Source organism: Poecilia formosa, unplaced genomic scaffold (genome assembly GCF_000485575.1).
Source record: "Poecilia formosa unplaced genomic scaffold, Poecilia_formosa-5.1.2 Scaffold334, whole genome shotgun sequence".
Classification (NCBI taxonomy): domain Eukaryota; kingdom Metazoa; phylum Chordata; class Actinopteri; order Cyprinodontiformes; family Poeciliidae; genus Poecilia; species Poecilia formosa.
Genome location: NW_006800273.1, coordinates 246,359 through 266,021, shown reverse-complemented (window position 1 = coordinate 266,021; position 19,663 = coordinate 246,359). Strand labels below are relative to the sequence as shown.

At 41.0% G+C, this 19,663-nt stretch overlaps 1 protein-coding gene across 1 annotated transcript in view; it reads right to left on the bottom strand.

Moving 5' to 3' along the window:
- The window catches only part of suclg2 (succinate-CoA ligase GDP-forming subunit beta), a 114,690-nt gene that overhangs the window by 49,779 nt on the left and 45,248 nt on the right, over positions 1-19,663 (bottom strand). The window contains exons 3-7 of the mRNA XM_007573568.2: positions 9,610-9,709; positions 7,919-8,009; positions 5,604-5,756; positions 2,443-2,532; positions 424-520 (exon numbers count right to left, since the gene is read on the bottom strand). Coding sequence (XP_007573630.1) covers positions 424-520; positions 2,443-2,532; positions 5,604-5,756; positions 7,919-8,009; positions 9,610-9,709 — 531 coding nt within the window. The remainder of the gene's footprint in view (positions 1-423; positions 521-2,442; positions 2,533-5,603; positions 5,757-7,918; positions 8,010-9,609; positions 9,710-19,663) is intronic.

Genomic DNA, 19,663 nt, shown 5'->3' with positions numbered 1-19,663 from the left:
TGTGTGTGTGTGTGTGTGTGCGTGTGTGTGTGTGTGTTTGAGTGTTTTTCTGAATCATATTGAGACTGTGGTACACCAGGGAAGCATGAGAGGCTGCTTTTTTTTCCCCTCTTACTTCTGGATGAGCTTAAAAATCGCTATCAGAACTGAAGCAGCAGCATGGTGTGAAAATACAGAGCTCTGCTCCCTGAAGCCATCTGTATTTTGAAGCAGATAAAGTCATGTTGACAAGTGGCTGATGTCAGTGTGTTGCAATTAGAGCACACTTCACATCCTGCAACGCGTTCAGCTCTGAGACGATAGCATCTTTGCAACTCGCTGCGTTCTTTCGCTTGATTTTATTAAAATAAATACAATTCTGGAAATCACTAACATGAACAAAATAAAAAATGCAAAAAGCCGTTCCACTGCGAAACACGGTACCTTGTCCTTCGGGAGTCTCTCCGAGCGGATTGACTTCAACTTGAGTGGCGTCGACTTTCAGGAACAGATCATAGAGCCTCTTAATCTGATCCGCTGCCTGCAAAGTCCACAGACGACAGTAATTACCTGATGGTTTGACTCCGAGCCCCCACCGAGGCCACTCAGCTTCTGCACACAAGCTGCGTGAAAACAGGGCAAATTGGCTCCCGACGTCGGCCCCGTTAGTTAGAGCCCGTTCTGCATCGAGACGCACATGCAGACAAAAATTGGTTTTCTATCTTTAAAGACCAGCTAGGCAAGAAATCGAGCACAAATCAACACACTTCGACTGTTTGTTTTTGTTTTTTTTACATATATAGGATTATGGCAACATCTCTGCAGCTGCAGCATACTGTAGCTGCGCCTTGTGTAAAAAAAAAACAACAAAAAAAACTGATTCGCCTTACACTTGGATAGAAACATAAACTTTTGTTTTTTGGAAGGATTTTATGTGACAGTCTAATACATAGAAGTGTATCATTCTGTAAAAGGGCAGGGTGAAACAGGTTTATGGGGGGTTTTTGCAAATAAAAATCTGAGAAGTGTGGAGTGCTTTTTTCTTATAAGTCAGTCCTGCTTGAAACGTCTCCACAGCTTCATCTCTGCTGTTTGTTTTCTCTCTAGCAAACTGTGGAGACTTCACAGAACTGTGGTGACTAAAAAACATTAAATTTACTAACAAGCTTACTTTCTTTCTTACTTTCTTTCTTACTTACTTACTTTCCAGTAAAGTGACTGGTCCCACTTTATTGTAATTTCAGGGCATCCGGAACGAAAAGAAAACATGTACACCACACTTATAACATTTTCATTTGTGACAAAAATCTTGAACCGTGTGTCACTTTACTTCCTCTTTAAAATGAAACACTACTCAACTGCATTTCTAAGTCCATATAACGTGGTTGTGACGTGAAAACATGCATGTGACATGACTGAGCCTTTCTTCTTTAACTGCTTTAGTACTGCGATAAAAAGCAAAACTGATTCCACAGCTAAAGTCCACAATTTTGTCCTTATACAAACTGCAGAAGACTTTTTCTATTCCTGTCTTTAAAAAAAAAAACAGCCCTGGCATGCACTGAACATCTCTCCTGTCCTCAAATAGCTTATTGGAAGCAGAAAAGTTATTTTTGAAGTGTTTTAATTTTAACGGAATGAAAGAGTCTGGCAGCCGACTCGGAGGCAGCCGGGGCAAAAGCAAACTAACAATGCAGACATTTACCCAATCCTTTTCTATTTTCCCTCGTGCCTGTTCAAAATCAATGCCCTTTCAACACCCTGCAAATGGAAAAGATCACAAATAATCGGAGGAGTGGAGGGCAGAGGAGGGCATTCGGGGGTATTGCACAATCAAAAGCAAACATGTATTCAAACTCTAGTTTGTCTGACTTATATGTGCTAGTTTGTCTTTGTGTATATGTGCTTCGTGTGTTGTAGCTGTCGGCTTAATCCGATATTTTTTTGTGCCATTGAAAAGCAAACAAATTACTGACCTGATGCCAAAAGACAGAGTTTCAAAGCAACTCGTTCTCATTTGGACTGCGAGGGCTGGGCTCGTCTTCCCTCATTTAACGGGCCGATGAAGGTCAAAGGTGAATTTTAAAAGTTGGGGTTGAAAAGAAAACAAACCCTCTCGTTTCACAGACCAGATGTTACAGGGGGAGGATTTCCAGCGAAACCGCAACGTCCCTAAATGCACTGATCCCAAAATCACTGTGTGGCTGGTTCTGTCATCAGCGATGTCGGCTCCCTGGATCTATCTCAGTGTCGTGACTCACTACCAGCTACAACCATCCAACACCTGGCAGGTGAGTCCGCCGTAATGACCCTTCAACATGCTGCCCACGGGAAACTAATAACAGAAGAAGAGCGGCGTGTTTGCAAATGCAAACCCGTCCCGTCTGTGTGCACACATGAATTGCAAAATCCTTCTGCCGCCTCTTGGCATTGTAGCTTTCAAGCCTTCGGTGGGCTCATTACCTGTCTTTGCAGAGGTCCTTTGAAACCCAAATTAGCTGCCATGCGAAGCGCCTGGTCGTCTTGCATGCCTTTATATATATCTATGACTTCCTGGAGGAACAGCAGAGCACAAGAAGGAGACATGAAACAACTGAAGAAAGGGAGAAGCACCAAAACAAAAACAGAGCCATCTCATCGTATATTTAGAAAGGGAGCTTATGTCTGTCCTGTTTCTCTGCATGGCAGATATCAGAGATGTTTCCTGGTTCAGCTGAGAGGATGGTCAGTCAGTCTTCACTTTTATAAAACCAGAATGTTGACATGTGGGTAAGAAGGCGACATTTTACCTGTTTTGACTCATTGATAATTCGATGCTTAACCTGTTTTTCCAGATGAAAACTAGCTAAACATTGCATGGGCTAAACTTATAAAGATGTGATTCCCCCGTTTTGTAAAGCTGTCATTTTGCTTCAAACATCAATTTTAAGCATTCATTTCTCCCATCACACAAACTGGAAGCTGCAGTGACCAATAGAGTCTCGCTTACTGTCGTCATTCCACTGAGATCATCACTGTAAAAGTTTGGCATAACTCTTACTTTGTCAGTAAAAACCCATATTTGTCCAATCCTACTCACATATTTTCCAGTTCCACCATCGTTAGAGTTTTCTAGATAATCCTTGTGTAGTGGAAACTCCCTGGAAACCCAGGCATCGCTATTGCTAAAGGATATCCAGACATCCTACACTGCTGTGTGATCAGCCTAATGTTTACGGTCTGCGTTACGGAAAGCGTTCGCTTGTGTAACGTGTAAATGTGGTGTTTAAATCAAATGAAGAGGTACTGGATGTCTGCTCCCGGAGACGGCCCCGGCAAGGGTAATGAGGGGTAGAGAGAACCAAGACAGGAACATCTGAGCAGAGGATCATTAAGACGGTAACAAATGGAGGAAAGAGGTGAAAAACAGGAGAGGGAAAGGAAGGAGCAGAACATCCAACCTGGGCCATCAATAAGGGAGAGTGCATCCAATCATGAACTTTTTAAAACAAGAAGTAGATTGGCAAGACGTCATTGAATTATTTTGTTGACTTTTAAGAAAACTGATATTAAATGAAGAGTGAAAAGGTGGGGTGTAGATGGAGGCAAACCCAAACTTGTCCTACTGCCTCGTCTCTTCAAGACTTTTAGCGCACAACTCAAGTTTTTATGCTGACACTAGAATAAATGCTTTTATGTAACCAGATATGCCAGATGAAGTAAAGTGGTCCTGATGAATTTTGTTAATGATTTTTTGTTTTTGTTGAGTAAATTATTAGGGGGGCATTGTTTGGAAAAAATTTACATCAAAATTGAAAGGTGGGATGTGCTGTGGTGGTGCAGGGGTTTAGCACAACCCATGTATGGAGGCCTTGGTCCTCGACGCGGCCGTCGCAGGTTCGATTCCCGGCCTGGTGACCTTTGCCGCATGTCTTTCCCCATCTCTCATTATCAACTTTTCTGTCAATTAACTATCAAATAAAGGCCACTAGAGCCAATAAAACCTTAAAATAAATAAATAAATAAATTGAAAGGTGGATTTTTAGATGTCGTCAACTTCTCGTGGTTACAACCTCTCAACAGAACCATACTTCAGAAAATCCAAACTTGTTTTTATTTTTCATTTTCAAGAGTATGTTTTTTTTTTTCATTTGCTTATTTGTTACTTTATACTGTACAAAGCCATTTACTTTGTATGTAGGAATACAGTGGAAAGGCACAGTTTTTAAATTACTTCAGTCCTGTTTCAGTCGTACGAACACACATATATGTGAAATCCCCCCCAGTGAAATCTGATTTTTGGAGAGCCTTGTTGATTAGTTTCAAACAGAAGAGTGAAATTAACAGAAAAGTTCAGTTCATTTTTTGTCCAGACCCTCTAAAAAGCTATGGCACGTAACGGTGCAATCAGAGATCTTTGTAATGCTTCTACAACTTGGACGTAGTCCCCCACGTGTGCTCCGCCAAAGTTATTATACATAATTAAGACAGGTTCCTCATGCAGATTGAGTTTCACATTGGATACTTAAAAACAGACTGAAAGGAAAGCTGGAGACTAAGAACAATCCAGCCTTCACGTTCAGTGAAGGTACAGATCCAAAAGCACAAACCGGAGGGTCCTGAAGCCATAAAGAGGCACATCTGAAAAATACAGCCAGAGAAAAATGGTGACCAAAGATCTTTTCCTTGACTGTCAAATGGTAATTTTGAGCACAACCAAGAGTTGCTGAAGGTTTGCTGTCATCCTGGCACTTCTCTAATCAGGCCATTAAAGTAGAGTTAAAGTAGGACAGAAAAGCTTTGAATGGAGCGAAGCTTTAAAATCCAACAGCATTTTCATCCAAAGCTTATTACCAAAATAAAAAAAAGCACATGAAACACCTGGCTTCACATAGCAAATGTTTGGACCTAAAGCCAAATCTAAAAAGAAAAATAAATTGCACTGTAACCTGATGCTCATCATCCAGCTTATTTTAGTTCAAATATGTCCGCCAAGAAAAAAAAAACAACAAAAACACACACATGGCTAAAACAACTTAATCTCATGCCAAGCTCATGAAACATTTTTAATCTCCTTAAAAATAATAATAAAAAACTTTTATACCAAAAATAATCTTTGTCTGAAAACACTCCATCAGAGATGTAGAGCCGAAGCTTTACAATGCGCTGACCTCTGACCTTGGAAGTTGCATGAGTATATGTGACAAGATGAAGGCATATGTGGTGCTTAAAGCTGTCCATCTGCTAACAGAGCCAGGGACTCGCCAAACAGCTCCCATTGAAGATTAATGAGAAGCAATAGAAAGCATAAGCAGCCTTTTAATGCGTCTCCGTTTGTTTAAATTGAGGCCCAACATGCTGCTGCAGAGACAAGAATCAACTGGACGAGAAACGAAATCCCTCCTTAAATGTTAGCTTGGTAACTTGGCCCAACTTCAAATCCAAATAAAACGCTAAACGCTCACTAGTTTTCCCAAAGGAACAAACTTGCTAAGAGTCAGTGGATGCTTTTGTAAAACTCCAAACTATTTCTAATTCTGCTAAATAAATAAATAAATAAATAAATAAATAAATAAATAAATAAATAAATAAATAAAATAGACTTCCTGTCAATATCTCAATATTTCAAACCAGAAGTGACGTACCTTAAAGATCAGCTCTGGGGTGGTGGCGGCCACCTCCTCGATGTCCATCCCTCCCTGGGGGCTTCCCACCATTACTGGACCATTGCAGGCCCGGTCCATTAGGATGGCAAAATACGTCTCTCTGCTTATGTCCAGAGCCTCGGCGACCATCACCTGGACATGCAGAGGAAAACGTGAAGAGGCAGACAGAGCAGTGAGGCGTCATGTTTTTATCCTCTACACCGGCTTCTCAATATACCAGAACGTCATTGAGATGTTATTTTATTTCAATAGCTTGGTAAAAAATTGAACTTTATTTGTTTTCTTAGATCCTTGTAAGCTGTGAGAATAAGCCACAAAAGGCCAGTGCTACAGAAACTGGCTGTTCACAGAGTGCTGCACCTGAGCATATTCATGAAGGTTCAGTGGAAGGAAAAAAAATAAAACAAAGCTCATTCAAGAGTTCTTCAAGATCCACCACACACAGATGAATCCAGGATAAAGTTGTGACTGTTCACAGATGTTTCTATCAAAACTATGTTAAAATGTGGTTATGAAGAAAATCCCAATCAAGAAAGAGTGGCCATGAACTGGTATGACTGCAGCTTTAGCTTGCAAGTCCCATAGGCTGATTGCTTCCACACCACACTTCTTCCTTCCACTCAATTTTCTATTAATATGCATGGGAAAAGGCGCTCTGTCACAGTCAGATTAGAAAGCAATGATCTTCTATGGCTTGTTGAAGATGTCAGTGACTGTCTGCCAACATGTCTGTAATAAATATTTTTTTATATCCTTTCTATAATATTATAAAATAATTAGAAGTTGAATTTTAGGAGTTTTATTACATAATTACCAGAACTAAGCATTTTATTCAAGAAATCTTTATTTTTTGTTCTATTTATTCTTACTCTTATTCAAGATGCAGATGCTAATTAGAGGAATGTCCACTTTAAGTGACTTCACAATTGGATTTTTCTATCTTTTACTGGGAAATCCTTGACATTTACTCATCGTTTACCGTCAAAACAAACTGGACGACATAAGTAGGTAGGTTCCACATGCTAACACGGGTTATAAGAAGGACCTTTCAGGAAACATTGCACAAATCAAGGAGCAAACGGATAAAAACTAAGAGAAGGAAAGAGGGCATTTGGGAGGGAAAAAGCAAACGGGACACCATCCGTTCTGCTGCGGTTTTCTTGGTGCGATGTCTGCTTGAACAAGGACGTTTCCTTCCACTTCTCACCCGTGTGAATGAGAATGGACAGCTCTCTCTAACCTTCATGTTAAAAGGCTTGGCCCTCCATTTCCTTGTCCAAACGCTGCCGTGCCCAGTCACTGAAACAAGTCTCTGGAGTTCATTTTCATTTCAGTCTCTGCTCACAAACCAAACACATGTTTTCACCGCCGGTCCTCCTCCAATCGCTGTTTCCCTGATAAGCCTGATTTAATGTCATCCTGTGGTGCTCCTCACCCGACAACTACACTCCCCTCCCTCCCTGCCTTGTCATCCATCTATCAGTGTCATGTCGGCGAATCAGATGCAGAGCTACCGGGCCCCTTTTTTCAGGTGGGTGTGAGTTCAAGACAACAACAACAACAAAAAAACCATCAGAAAGGTGTTGCTTTAAGCAAAACTGCTGCTCTTGAAGGAAGATTCTTCGGCTTTTCCTCGTCTCGTCTGATTTTCTGCACTGTAAGCAATACGGTGGATGTCCAGACAAAAAGACAACTCTACTCTTTCTCAACTAATTAAAAAAACAACAGATCGTTTGCCGTTCCTTTGAGACAACTGAACTCAAAGTTGTTTGAGTGACTTTAGCTGAGGCTAAGTGGATTCCACCTGTAAACTCTGCAGCAGGAATGAGGAGGAAGAGGAGTGGTGAAGAAGAAGGATGATGAGGGGAAAGGAGAGGAGTGCAGGAGCCACACACACACCAAGCAGATACTGAGAGGGCTTCATCACCTGGAAACGTCTGCTGTGAGGAGGTACTGCATGCAGCATACGAGCGGGGGAAAAAAAATACATAAAAATCATATTCCTGCTTGTTAGTGGCACATAGTAACAGTTGTTTACCAAACACTTTAAATTCACACTGGGCCTGGCTCAATTTATGCAACAAGCCTGAACACCAGGCAGCACGAACCCGCAGTAAACAACAGCAGACAGCTACTGCTTACATGCAGGAGAGGGAACTCGGAGCCAGACATTCATTTCACAGAGCAGCATTACTGGACTCGGAGAAACGAGGTCAAGAAAAAAAAAAAAAAAACCAACATAATGAAAACATTAAGAAAGAGAAAAGTGGATTTTTCTTCCTCCTTTAGCTCACCGTTTTCACTTTCACTCCGTCTTTGGGCGTCTGCTTGGTAATCAGGTTGAAGCCGAGCATCTTTTTAGCCAGCTCGCCAACAACTGCAGGGCTGAAAGTGGAGAGACGGCGCTTAAAACAACATCCATCACCGTAATGGCCGCTTTTTACGACTTCCTAATAGCATTGTACATATTCTTCCTCACTCTGGGGATTACTACATCATACGCTGCCTCGCCGAGGTGTTTATGCTGCTTGAGTTTTCACAGTTTGTCAAGTTTGCAACTAGGGCCACGCAACACGTCGCGACTACATCATCGCCGCGACGTCGGGTGTGCCCAGTCCTCCTAACAACAATCTATTCCAAGCGTAATGAGTTCACACCTCACCTCCCCCCGGGGGGTTCTGCTTGGAGGAGACGCTCAAACCCGACGCAGCTGCTGAAGATCACCAAACTGGAAGCTCACACGACAAACGCAGCGGTGGAGAGGAGGGGACAGGAGTTGTCCATTTATTGCTAGTGATGTCATCACAGTACCGTTTTCTGATTTTGTGCAGCACGAGCTGCAACTACATACATTTTTTACCCCTTGAAAACTTAATTTTTAATCAACACAAAGTGGCACATTATTGTAAAGTGGGAAAAAAAAGGATAGCTTCAAAAACAAGAATAATCTGAAAAAGTCTGCTGAGCTTATGCTAACTACTCAGTCCAACGCTCCTGAGAACGGCGTAAACTGCATAACAGAGGAGCATTGCTGTGCTGACGTTCTTAAAGAGACAGAGGCCCAATTTTAAGGCATCAAATTGCAAAATCGAAGTTATGTTTGATATCTACAGCATTCTTATAACAACTTAAGGTGACATTGATGCTTAATTGTGTTGCAAAATGGCACTGTGTGCATGGAAAGCATGTACCAATACCGGCCCTTTAAGAGAAGCGACTAATTCTGAAGGGCTTTGATCCAGATGGTTGTAAATGAGCTTCTCCTTATTCTTTTTGCCTAGAAGCTCCCAGCAAACCAGAGCTGCTTCTGTAAGCCTGCTCTGGTTTAGTAAGAGAATACAAATGAAGCTGGTGGTCGGGGGGGGAGGGATGCATTCATTCTTTGATAAATGGCGGCGGCGTGAACCGAGCTCTCGTGTCACTGTCTTGGGACGATGATCTTAAGCGTGTCTCACTTAAGGAAAAAAAAAACTTTTAGGAAGATTTTAAACTGCAAAGTAAGGTGCTGCTGATGCACGCCTGCGACAAATGTCATGAATCACCTTTTTTTTCCTATTCTTTGCCTTTAAGGCCACAGTAAGTGGTAGCAACAATTGGTAAAAATAGGAGACACTTCTTCAGGTGCCGGGAGAAAATAGGGGGTGCCGCAGCTAAGAGACACTTTTTCAAGTCGCAGCTTAAATTTCTGAAGGAAAGAAAATGCAGATTTCTGCTCAGGCCGTCATCGTCATTCAGCACAGTTGGTGGTGCAAAGTGCTACGGCTAACCTTTAAGCTGCTTTTTTCACCATTTAATTAAAAGGAGGCTTCCCCCCCCTAAAAAAATACAGAATAACGGATGAGAAATATTTGCAGCAAAAGAAATCCTGACAGTGTCTTTGTGCTTAAGTACCATCTTCAGAAAGCTGCTGCCACTGGGGAAAATAACACGAATCTACCTCCTACGATAACTCTCAGTTTTGAAAAGCACATAAGGGAACACTTACTCCTTAGTTAAGTGCACTCCACCTTTAAGGCCGCTGTCGAACACACCCTTGCCTCTCCCACCGGCCAGAATCTGAGCTTTCAGGACGATTTCCTTGGCATCTGAAACAGGAAACAGGAGGGGGAAAAAATAAAAACTCAGGAGAAGTTAGACAGATCACTTAAGATATGGGTTCATCCCCTCAGACAACACCGTTGTCTGTAGGATTGAAAAGGGAAGCGAGGTGGAAAACAGAGGGGTGTAAAGAAGACAAGAGAAGAATACAGATTATGAGAGAGTAAGAAGTTTGCACTTCTGTTCAGAACTCTCCATCACAGCTACAGCATGTTAATGCGATTTACAAATATCGCCGGAGGAGTTGAGTTTACAGCACGTGAAGCTAAAAATAACAAAACATCTTCAAAACTACAGTTGACAGATCAGAAACACTAACGTAGAGGTTCGGCTTTTTGTTAAATCTGCAACAGCAGAGACACAGGAAAGCAGTTGCCCTGTATGGAACTCATTTTACTTAGATTAGAATATTATTGTGGGATATTAAAAGTAAAATGAAAAGCAGCATCTTTAGAAAGAAAACTGTTGCAGACTGATGCTTTGAACGGCATATTTTTTTTATCATATTTCAGAGGCAGAAAACCTACAAATCTTTGCAGTATGAAACATGTATGGATGCAAGTCAGCTCACTCAGGGTTTTTCAGCACAGAAGTAGAGTTGAAACACGTTCTCCCCTATGAAGTTTTCCATACAGCTGAGTTATGCCAGAATCTTGGTTATCACTATATTTGCCGCTTGTCCAATCAAATAAAGACGTTGTCAGGGTTAGTTAATGGAGTATCAAACCTGTCTAACAATTCTAAGAAAGATAAAAACACTGGATGTTAAAAAAAATACATCATTTTTATCTATCAATCACACCTGATCTTAAATCTGTGTCTGAACTGGAGGTTTCTCCGAAACATTATTGATCAGGCTTTTACTCTACAGATTATGGACAACACATAGTAAAATGAAAAGCTCATTTGAGCAACCGCTGTATTAATTCAATAAATGCAGGGTTTCCCCCCGTGTATTATAAGCCTGGCGGGCCACCAGGCTTTACTTGTGCCCCCACCAGGCTAAGCATTGCTAATTTATTTAAGTCTTTTTAAAATGTTTGCATTTTTTTAAGACTTTATAGTTGGTGTTCACGTATTAATCTTCAATCTTTCAATAACATAATTATCAAGTGATATTTTCAAATTTCCTGTCAACTTTAAACATTTTTAACTCAAAAACATGACGGGTCGTTGGATGAATGATCTGAAATGCCCTGGCACCCAACCCCCGGGCTTAGCAAGTTTTCTGGTGGAAATCCTGAAGTGTAACATTTTTTTAACGTAAGTTGTCAAAATAAGAAAAATATGATAGTTTCTTGGTAAAGGTAGTAGTTTTCAATACAACAGAAAATGAAGAAATGACAAAATTATTAAATTCTAAGCCAATCTACCACACTTTTATCTCCATTTTAGATAAGGCAATGCAATTTTATTTATTAGCACATTTTTCAGCAACAAGGCAGTTCAAAGTACATGAATTAGAAAGAAATACAACAAAACAGCAAAGCAAAGGAAAGGGCAAAAGAAAAGAGAAAAGAAAAAAGTATAAAACTACATATTGGTTCCCCATGTTTAAAGAAAAATAAACTAGTAGGGTTTTATCTGGATTCTTGTTCTGATAAAACTAGATGGTACTTTCTAAGTCTGCTCTAGATTTGTAAACTAACAGAAGTTTCTCTAGGTCTTGAATTTAATCCTAAATGTTGAGCTAAGGTAATGAGAAGTTTCTCTAGGAAAACTAAAACTAGTTTCTCTGGATTCTAAGTTTGTTCTAATTCCTGCTCTGGGTTGAGTGAAGACATATAAACCAGACGCTCCTGTACTGGGTCGCTAAATAAGTAAAAGTACTCCATAACTATAAGCTAGAAGGACTTCAAACAAAAGCTAAATCAAAGAGGAAACTGTATTAATGTCTTTACTGGATGAAGTCAAAAAAATATACATATATTTTGAGTCTGATGTACTTATTGAACGGGGGAAAAGAAAATGTGTGTCTGACCCGGTCATCACCAGTCAGAACTGATCAAGAGGAAACGAGCCGACTGCAAACACTGGTGTGTAGTGGTGTAGAACAACATCTAAAGGGCATGACAACCAGATTTATTTAAATATTTCCTGTCACAGTGAAGAGTGTCTGGCAAACTGCTGTCAGGATGTGACTGTGTCTGGTGAAAGAGATTACAAGATATTATTACAAGCCCTAGAGAGGAAGATGGAGGCTTTACGCTCAACACCCGTCACCATTTGTTCTTGAAACTGTTGCTTTGACATAAGAACAGAGTTTCCTGAGTTACCCTGTGTTTGGTGGAGTCGACCAATTAAGATGCAAATCAAGGTGAGACTGGCCAACAACAATCAGCTACAAAACTGCTGAAGAAGACGCCAATATTTTGAAATAATTTGCATGGCAGGATTTTGAATGGCCGATCGAGAAAGTAACTGACTTGACATGATTGACAGCTGCAGGCTCAAGAAGAGTCGCCAACGATGCTACAGTTAGCATCTGCTTCAAAACGGCCAAGCAGTGGGAAACTACAGACTTTACAGTTTTTAATAAATTCGGACTGTATTTAATCATCTCTAGCTGAAAAATGTAAAGATATAGTAAATTGATCAGATGTGAAATTGATCATTCCACACCGAACAGATGTCATTTGAAAACGTTTGCCAACTGAAATGAGTAATTTCAGTACATCTGTGTCATTAGCATTAAAATACATCATCTTAGCAGAAGAACTGGATCAGCCTTCTGGACTGTCCATGGCCACGGGTGTATAAAACCAAGCAGCTCAGTCAGGCAGCCTTATTCTAGATTATATTGTGAAGGAACTGTTCATCATCATCATCATCATCATCTTCATCTTCATCTTCATTCTCATCTTCCAGCAAGGCGAACTGGTACCTTTGCAATAAGTTAAGTCATGAAATATATTTGCTCAGATATATTGCTACAGATTGGCTGTGCACTGCACATGGTGTCATTGAATAGTCCAATGTAGTTCCAGTGAAAGGAACTCGCATTGCTGCAGCATGCCAGCACATTTTGGACAGTTTCGATGCCTACAGCTTTATGGGACCAGTTTGGGGTCCCTGTGCCATCATTATGGTGAACCGGTGCAAAAAGCAGAGTACTAAAGTTCTAGGTGCAAAAGAACTTGATTGGCCTGCATAGAGTACTGACCTTAAATCATAACCCTGACCCAAAAAGAGGAAGGTATTCTGTCAAACAACCAAAGGTTGTTCCATCCCAAAGTTAAAATACTTTTGGGATGAATTAGAACATCAGTGTCTGACTTAGCAAACCTGCTTCTAGATAATTCCCAGAAATTAAATCCTGAACCTTGTGGGAAGTTTTCCCAGAGGTTGACAGACTCCAGTCTTGAGGCTTCAAGTCCCAGAAGAGTTGAAACAGTCAACATCAAATTAAACTCTAAGGATTTAGAACAGGATGTCAGTCAAGTTTCACAGTGTGAAAGCAGACGAGTGAAAGCTTTTGGGAATGTAGTGAACTAGTTAAACGGCCTAAACTTTTCTACAACTTCTTTAAAACACTGTTAATTGTATGTGAACCTTAAATATGGTTCTAAAACCAAAATGGGTTTCTGTAGTTTTCCCAAAAATATCGATCAATTTTCTTTTTTATTGTAATTAACTGATTCTCGTATGTCGTCTTTTTATCTGGATGGTTGATTGGTTGACGCTTTACTGTTCATTTTAATCATCATTAGAATCCAACTATATATAGAAAAAGTTCATAGTAATTAAAGCAATAATGACACTTTATTGTAGAGTTTTCCCTTTTTAGAGGACTTCTGCTATTAACATGACTACCTGCATAACAACAACCACATTATGGGCTAATTTGATCTGAGAACAGGGTCTTTGGATACAAAGGAGGAAAAAAAAAACATCCAACATTATGAAATGTTGGATGGTATCACATGTCCTCATTAAATAACCATTTTGCTGTGACCATGCAGGACATGAAGAGGAGTCTCCCTCAGACCTCTGTAGACCATCATCTTCTTTTGCATTTGGACCAAGGACTCCTGATAAAAGATGCTATCTAACTAAGTAATGATTATTCGGATGAGAGGGGGAAGGAATCAACCACTGTCAGACGAATCCCATCAGTGTGAAAAGAGCAGAAGAGAGACGATCTGTTGCAGTGAGAAAGACACCTTGACCTTGTTGGTTGAAAAATAAAAAAAAATAAAAATAAATAAACACACAAGCTGCTTCAACGACATTGCGCTGGTTAAAAATAAAAATAAAAAATTGGCACAGCGAAAACTGTCTAGGAGCTGAGAAGCCAAGAGAGCCGAAAAATGCTGTCTGAGCTCAGCGCTGCTGTAGTTTGAAAAGAAACCAGAGAAAATAGTCTCTGACAGGGCGACGGGGATTAAACCAACACTGTATAAGTAAGGCCTGCTCTATGTGGAGAGCTAAGGGAGAGAAAGAGAGACGGGGGGGAGAATAAAGGTGCACTCATATGCAAAGGCCTTTGAAAGGAGTTATAAATGAATAAATATGTTAGTAAAAAAAACTGCTACTATGCAAAAAATTAAAGAGTTCAAAGCAAGATGAGGAAGAGTGTCCTGCGGGCATGAGGAGAAGACGGGGACAGCGCAGAGGAAATGACTTCTGCTATAACAAAAAAGAAAAAAAAAAAGAGAGAGATACAAGCGGCAGAACAAAGATATTTAGGCCAACAGGGAGACCGCGTTGTTGGGGATGTGAAGGGAAGGCAAAATATCCGACACGCTGACACAGACGTTCAAAACAGCAAGCTGAGATCGTAAAGCAAAGATATTCCACTATGTAACGCGTAAAGAGAGGTAATGGGGTGAGAACAAGGCAGGTGTTCACTCCTGCTGCACAAGTGTTTGACGGCAAACCTGCTTGTTACGTGGCAAATCAGCAATTATAAATGGGTGCTGGAGAAGCAATCTGTGTGACAACTCAGAGGCTTGCACAAGCATTCACACCCCTTCAACCTTTTCACATTAGTACCGTAGCCGTAGGAGGTTACATGGAAGCAGCCCCGGCTCCAGACAAAGTTTAACAGGAGGGGGGGAGGGGGGCATTGGCTTATTTTTAGGGGGGCAAAATGAATAAGTAGTAATTATAATATTACTCAAGTAAAAGAAAAAGGCACAGTGCAGTAAAACTACTCGAGTTCCTTTTTTCCAAAAAAGTTACTCAAGTGACTGTAACAAGTACTACCCACTTCTAAACATAGACAAAACCAGCAGCCTAGAGGCTACTTGTTAGCTAGCTTAAGGTGCTGTGCTGGTATTAGCTAGTCATCCTTTAGCTAACTTTACCTGCATCCAACAGCTTTACTCAACTCAGTCTGTTAGTTTGGGGGGGAAAAAACTGTGCAAAGTTCTTTGCGTTTTGCTGGTTTGCTGCCGTGATTCTAACGCACACCTGAGTAGCTCTGCACAGCAGCAGCAGGTCTCCTTCACTGCTGCAAAGTGACACTTTTAAATTACATAGGTTTCAAAAGAAGGGTTGAATTGTCTCCTACTTCCTGTTTTTCCCCTATTAGAGAAAAAGCATTGTCCTACTGTAATTGATTGGGTTTTGTACTCCTAATTTAGAAAGAAACCCGTTTGACCTATTGACAATGGTATCAAATATTTAAATATTGGGACAATACATTAAATGAAATATTAGAATAAAACCAGATACAAAAACAGAACATGCTTTTAAATGTTCATCTATTTTTTTTAAAACTATGTATTGCTATCTTTCCACTTCAAAATATTGCCTTACATTATGTTGAAAAATACATTGACATTTGTGGTTGCAACACAAAAAAATGTAATGTAAGCAAAAGTTTTACTTCTGCAAGGTCAAGAAAAAGAGAGAGAAAATGGAAAAGCAGATATTTGTAAATGTGCAAACAAATTGTCAAACATCCAGCTGGCGGTTCCGTTGCAGAACCGGAAGAATTTCTCTGCTTAAGAAACGGCACGCTTTGTGGAATTGCATGGAGAAGATAATGATGTCCTCAAAGATCACAGTGAACATGGGGCATGGTAAAGAGCAAGGTGACCATTAGCTGCTCCTGCTGATGCTGCTGTGACAGACAAGACCTGGCCTCTAACGCTGAGGCCGAGGTTGGTCCATAATGAGCGCGGAGCAAAGTGTGGGGTGGATGGAAAAAAGGAGCAGCACTATGTTAAAAAATAAAATAAAAACTTCACAAAGATGTTCGGCTTTTATGTTCGACTCAGACGGCGCAAAGTACGAGAGGAGAGAAGGTCACATGGTTGGATTTAATCAGTAAAGACACCAGCGAGAGCTGCTGGAGAGTCGGCGGTGAGGGTGTTCATGCAGCGGAAACACGCGGTATTAAATCTGTAAACATCGAGGTCAGCCTAATGAAGGGTGACGCCGATGTGTGTTCCTTCAGACGACAATAAAATGCGCATTCGGTCCGAGGTGCCTCCATGAACGCGCGCCTCCATTACCGAGCGCAAGGCAAAGACAAGCCGGATAAATGAATAATTTCACTTGATGCAGCCGCTATAATTACAAATACCTCCTACAGAAAGGGCTCGGGTTATTAGCGGAGTGAGAATCTTTTTTTCTTCTTCTTCTCGGGGGTGTAAGGGAGGGGATCTTGCATAATCAGTTCTCCACTTCCATTTGGATCATGTGAGGGGCCCACTGTGAAGATGTAGAACAAGATTTTCATCTCCATTTATTTTCTGTTTCTTGGGGACGCAGGGGAGGAGATTAAACATCGCACAACATCTCCAATCACATCACATGCGTTCTGAGTAATGCGGTCATCATCCTCAGGCCTTACTCATTTCCCCGTAATGAGTGCAAATCAACTCGCAGCCCGCTCGCCTGTGACAGCAGCTGGCAGAGAGGATGCTACTTCGATACGAAGTCTCTCTTTCACCCTGTTCATTTAGCGCGCAGCTAGAAAAAGACCGATTCTCCTGCCCCGCCATCCTCCCTTTCCGAAGGGGCCCAATGGCGGCTAGCACCGCGGCTAGCTTTGGAATGATATTTAATTAAGCCGTGGAGGCTGCGCCACGAGGGAGATGCTGGCTGGTAGGGGAAAAATTTAGGCAGAGAGCCAATCCAGAGACGGTAAGATCTGCCCACCATCTGCAAGGGAGAAAGAAAAAGATGAGAGTGGGCTCTCCACTGGTATGTGTGCTGTAGAAGAAGTACAGAACTGGGCAATATCAAAGGACTTTTTGGGAGAAAGGCGGAATAGTGTGAAAATCGCCTTAGATCAAAGATACTTTATTTATCCCAAAGGAAAAAATCCATTTTGTTGCAACTCAAATCATCCTCAAAGATTTGCTTTGGACAAGAAGAATCTCTGGTAGTTTTGAATAAATATGAAGGGGCATCTGAAGACTGTTGTTGTGTGACATGCTAACAGCTCTATATCCGGGCAGCTGAGACAATATTCTGCAGTAACGTGTCTTGAATGAATTTCCATCAGTTGTTGGAGAGATGCTAATCCACCTCATTTGCTCTTGCCGCTCTTCTTTAAAGCTCCTTCTGGCCGTTTAGTCAGAACGTCTAGCAGGAAGACGTCAGAGATGAGGATATGATCCTTGCAGATTAGATCGATGGGAAAGATGGTTTGAACTTCCTTTTTCTCTCTCTGCATTCATGAAGCTCCTCTGGGGTTGGAGGTCATAGTTCACTTATTTTGTCAGCTATTCAGGCAACAATCAGCTCCCAGTTGTAAAAACACATCATGTACACTGTCAGAAATTAAAGCAGTAAGACAAAAAAAAATCCTTTCACATGAAATACCTGAGCCAAAATATTTATGAATAAAAGCCAAACAAAAAGATCAAATCAGAACTACTCTGACATGCTGCCACCATGAGCGGCGCAAGTCTGGAATCTGGAAAACAATTTACAGACAATTTAGTTAGCATCATGATAATTAATTTAAATAATTCCCAATTTCTCACAGGATTCAAATTGAAATAGACTAACATACCTGAACACACCATGCCCTTAATGAAATATGATGCTTGCTGTGGGGTAACGCTTAAAATATAAATATGATTTTTTTTTCTTTATCAAAAATAGTTTGTTTCTTATACATAAAATATGAGCAGACATACATTGGACTATTCCTTCAATGGACCCTTATAAGTCTGTATAATCTCAACAATACTCAAACCCGAGACACCGTCAGCAGTTTGTTCAGGAAGAGTGATTCAAATACAGATTGTTATCTTTTATGTCCATTTTTATTGTCATTACATGAAATAACTCAGCGAATCAAAAAGCAAACTCTGAATTGTGCTAAATTGTGAACAAACAAACAGGTTGCCATTAAACTTTTGTCAGTTTCAAGTTCATCCAGGTAAAGTCTGTTTCATTTGTTTACTGTGGAACGGTCCATGCAGGGCGAAGGGAGCAGCAGCTTTGCGTTCCTCTTTCATTCCATTTTAAATTGCTTTCATTTACTGCCAAATGGCATCTCTTTAAATAACTTCAATTACGATGTCAAAATGGACGATTAGGTTCAGGCTTACTATCAAATTGCAATGGGGCTTTTTAGTGATGCACTAATCGAAGAAAAATGAAACCCATAACGGTAAAAGGCACCGAAGGCGATGGAGGATATTAACAACCTAAAAAAAAACTTGACAACCTGGGGTTCAGTTAATTATGTGAGCTAAGAACTGCATGTCTGCAAGGTTTTCTGTTTTATATATATATATATATATATATATATATATATATTAGAGGGTCAACGCAGGTCAACAATTACTTGTGTAAATGTAATCGGTGTAATAGCATCGCCAACACATTGTATTTTAATTGCACTTAAGCAGAGCTAAACCCAGAGCGCAGAATAGGTCAAGATTATTTATAAAGCAGCCTCTGTGATGGTTTATATTCAAACACAGTTGTGAAGTTGCTTCTACTTCGCTCAAACGAGGCTTTTTAGAAACTTTGACCATTTCAAACGTTACCAGACTGTAAAAAGGTCAGACATGCATATTTCTCCATCCATGCAGTGAGTGGAAAGGAACATTAAACCAAACAGGTTCGCATATAAGGAGCTCTGGGTTTGAGGGAAAGTTCACTTGTTGCTTGTAGGGTTGAGGTGAAAGGTCAGCCAGCGCTGCTGCTGTTGTGCAAGTAAGATCAGACGCACGAGGACGTAACAACGAGCTAAAAAGACAATAGATTTCGACTCCAAAAATGACAAAGACAGCTATTTGTCCTGCCATGACTAAAAGTTACCATTACCATTACCATAGCGCTGCCTCGTTGTAAATCTACAAGCCATTTGTCTGTCTCTGTATCCACTGTAACAATGCCGTCTGAGCGCTACTCAAAAGGGAAAGAATACCAGTGTCCCAGACGGACAGTGACACCTTTATGTGACACCTCCTCCACTCCCTGCCTGCATGACAGCTGAGTCCTCATTAGGGGAGAAGTCCACCTGCATTTCAGACACAGAAGGGACCTCTAATGACAACCCAAGGTGGCCCAGGTCTCAGACAGAGCGAGCCGCAGTTCAAAACCCGTGACGGAGAGACTGTCAACGCGACGCGACCGGAGGGGGTGACAGTAATGATGATAGCGTTGTGGATGATGGGTGCTAAATGACCGCACGCCGATATCCGCAGGGACATTCATTTGCTTTGAGGGAGACGACGCGCGCGTCCATCACGAGCGGCATCGCGAGACGCTTAACTGCGGGAAACGGCAGCCACGGACAAACCCACTGCAGCAAACGAGCTGCTCGTTTTTCAATATTGACTGAACAAATTTCCATCAGTTCAGCATGAACAATGGAAGAAAAAAAATATATATATATTAAAAAAAAAAAAAAGTACCAACATCTGCTGCAACATTCTGCTGATGCATCAAAGGGCAGAAGGACTACTTGCAATGCAACTTCCATGGATGAGTAATGAAGTGTGTCTAATGGCTGGAGCTTC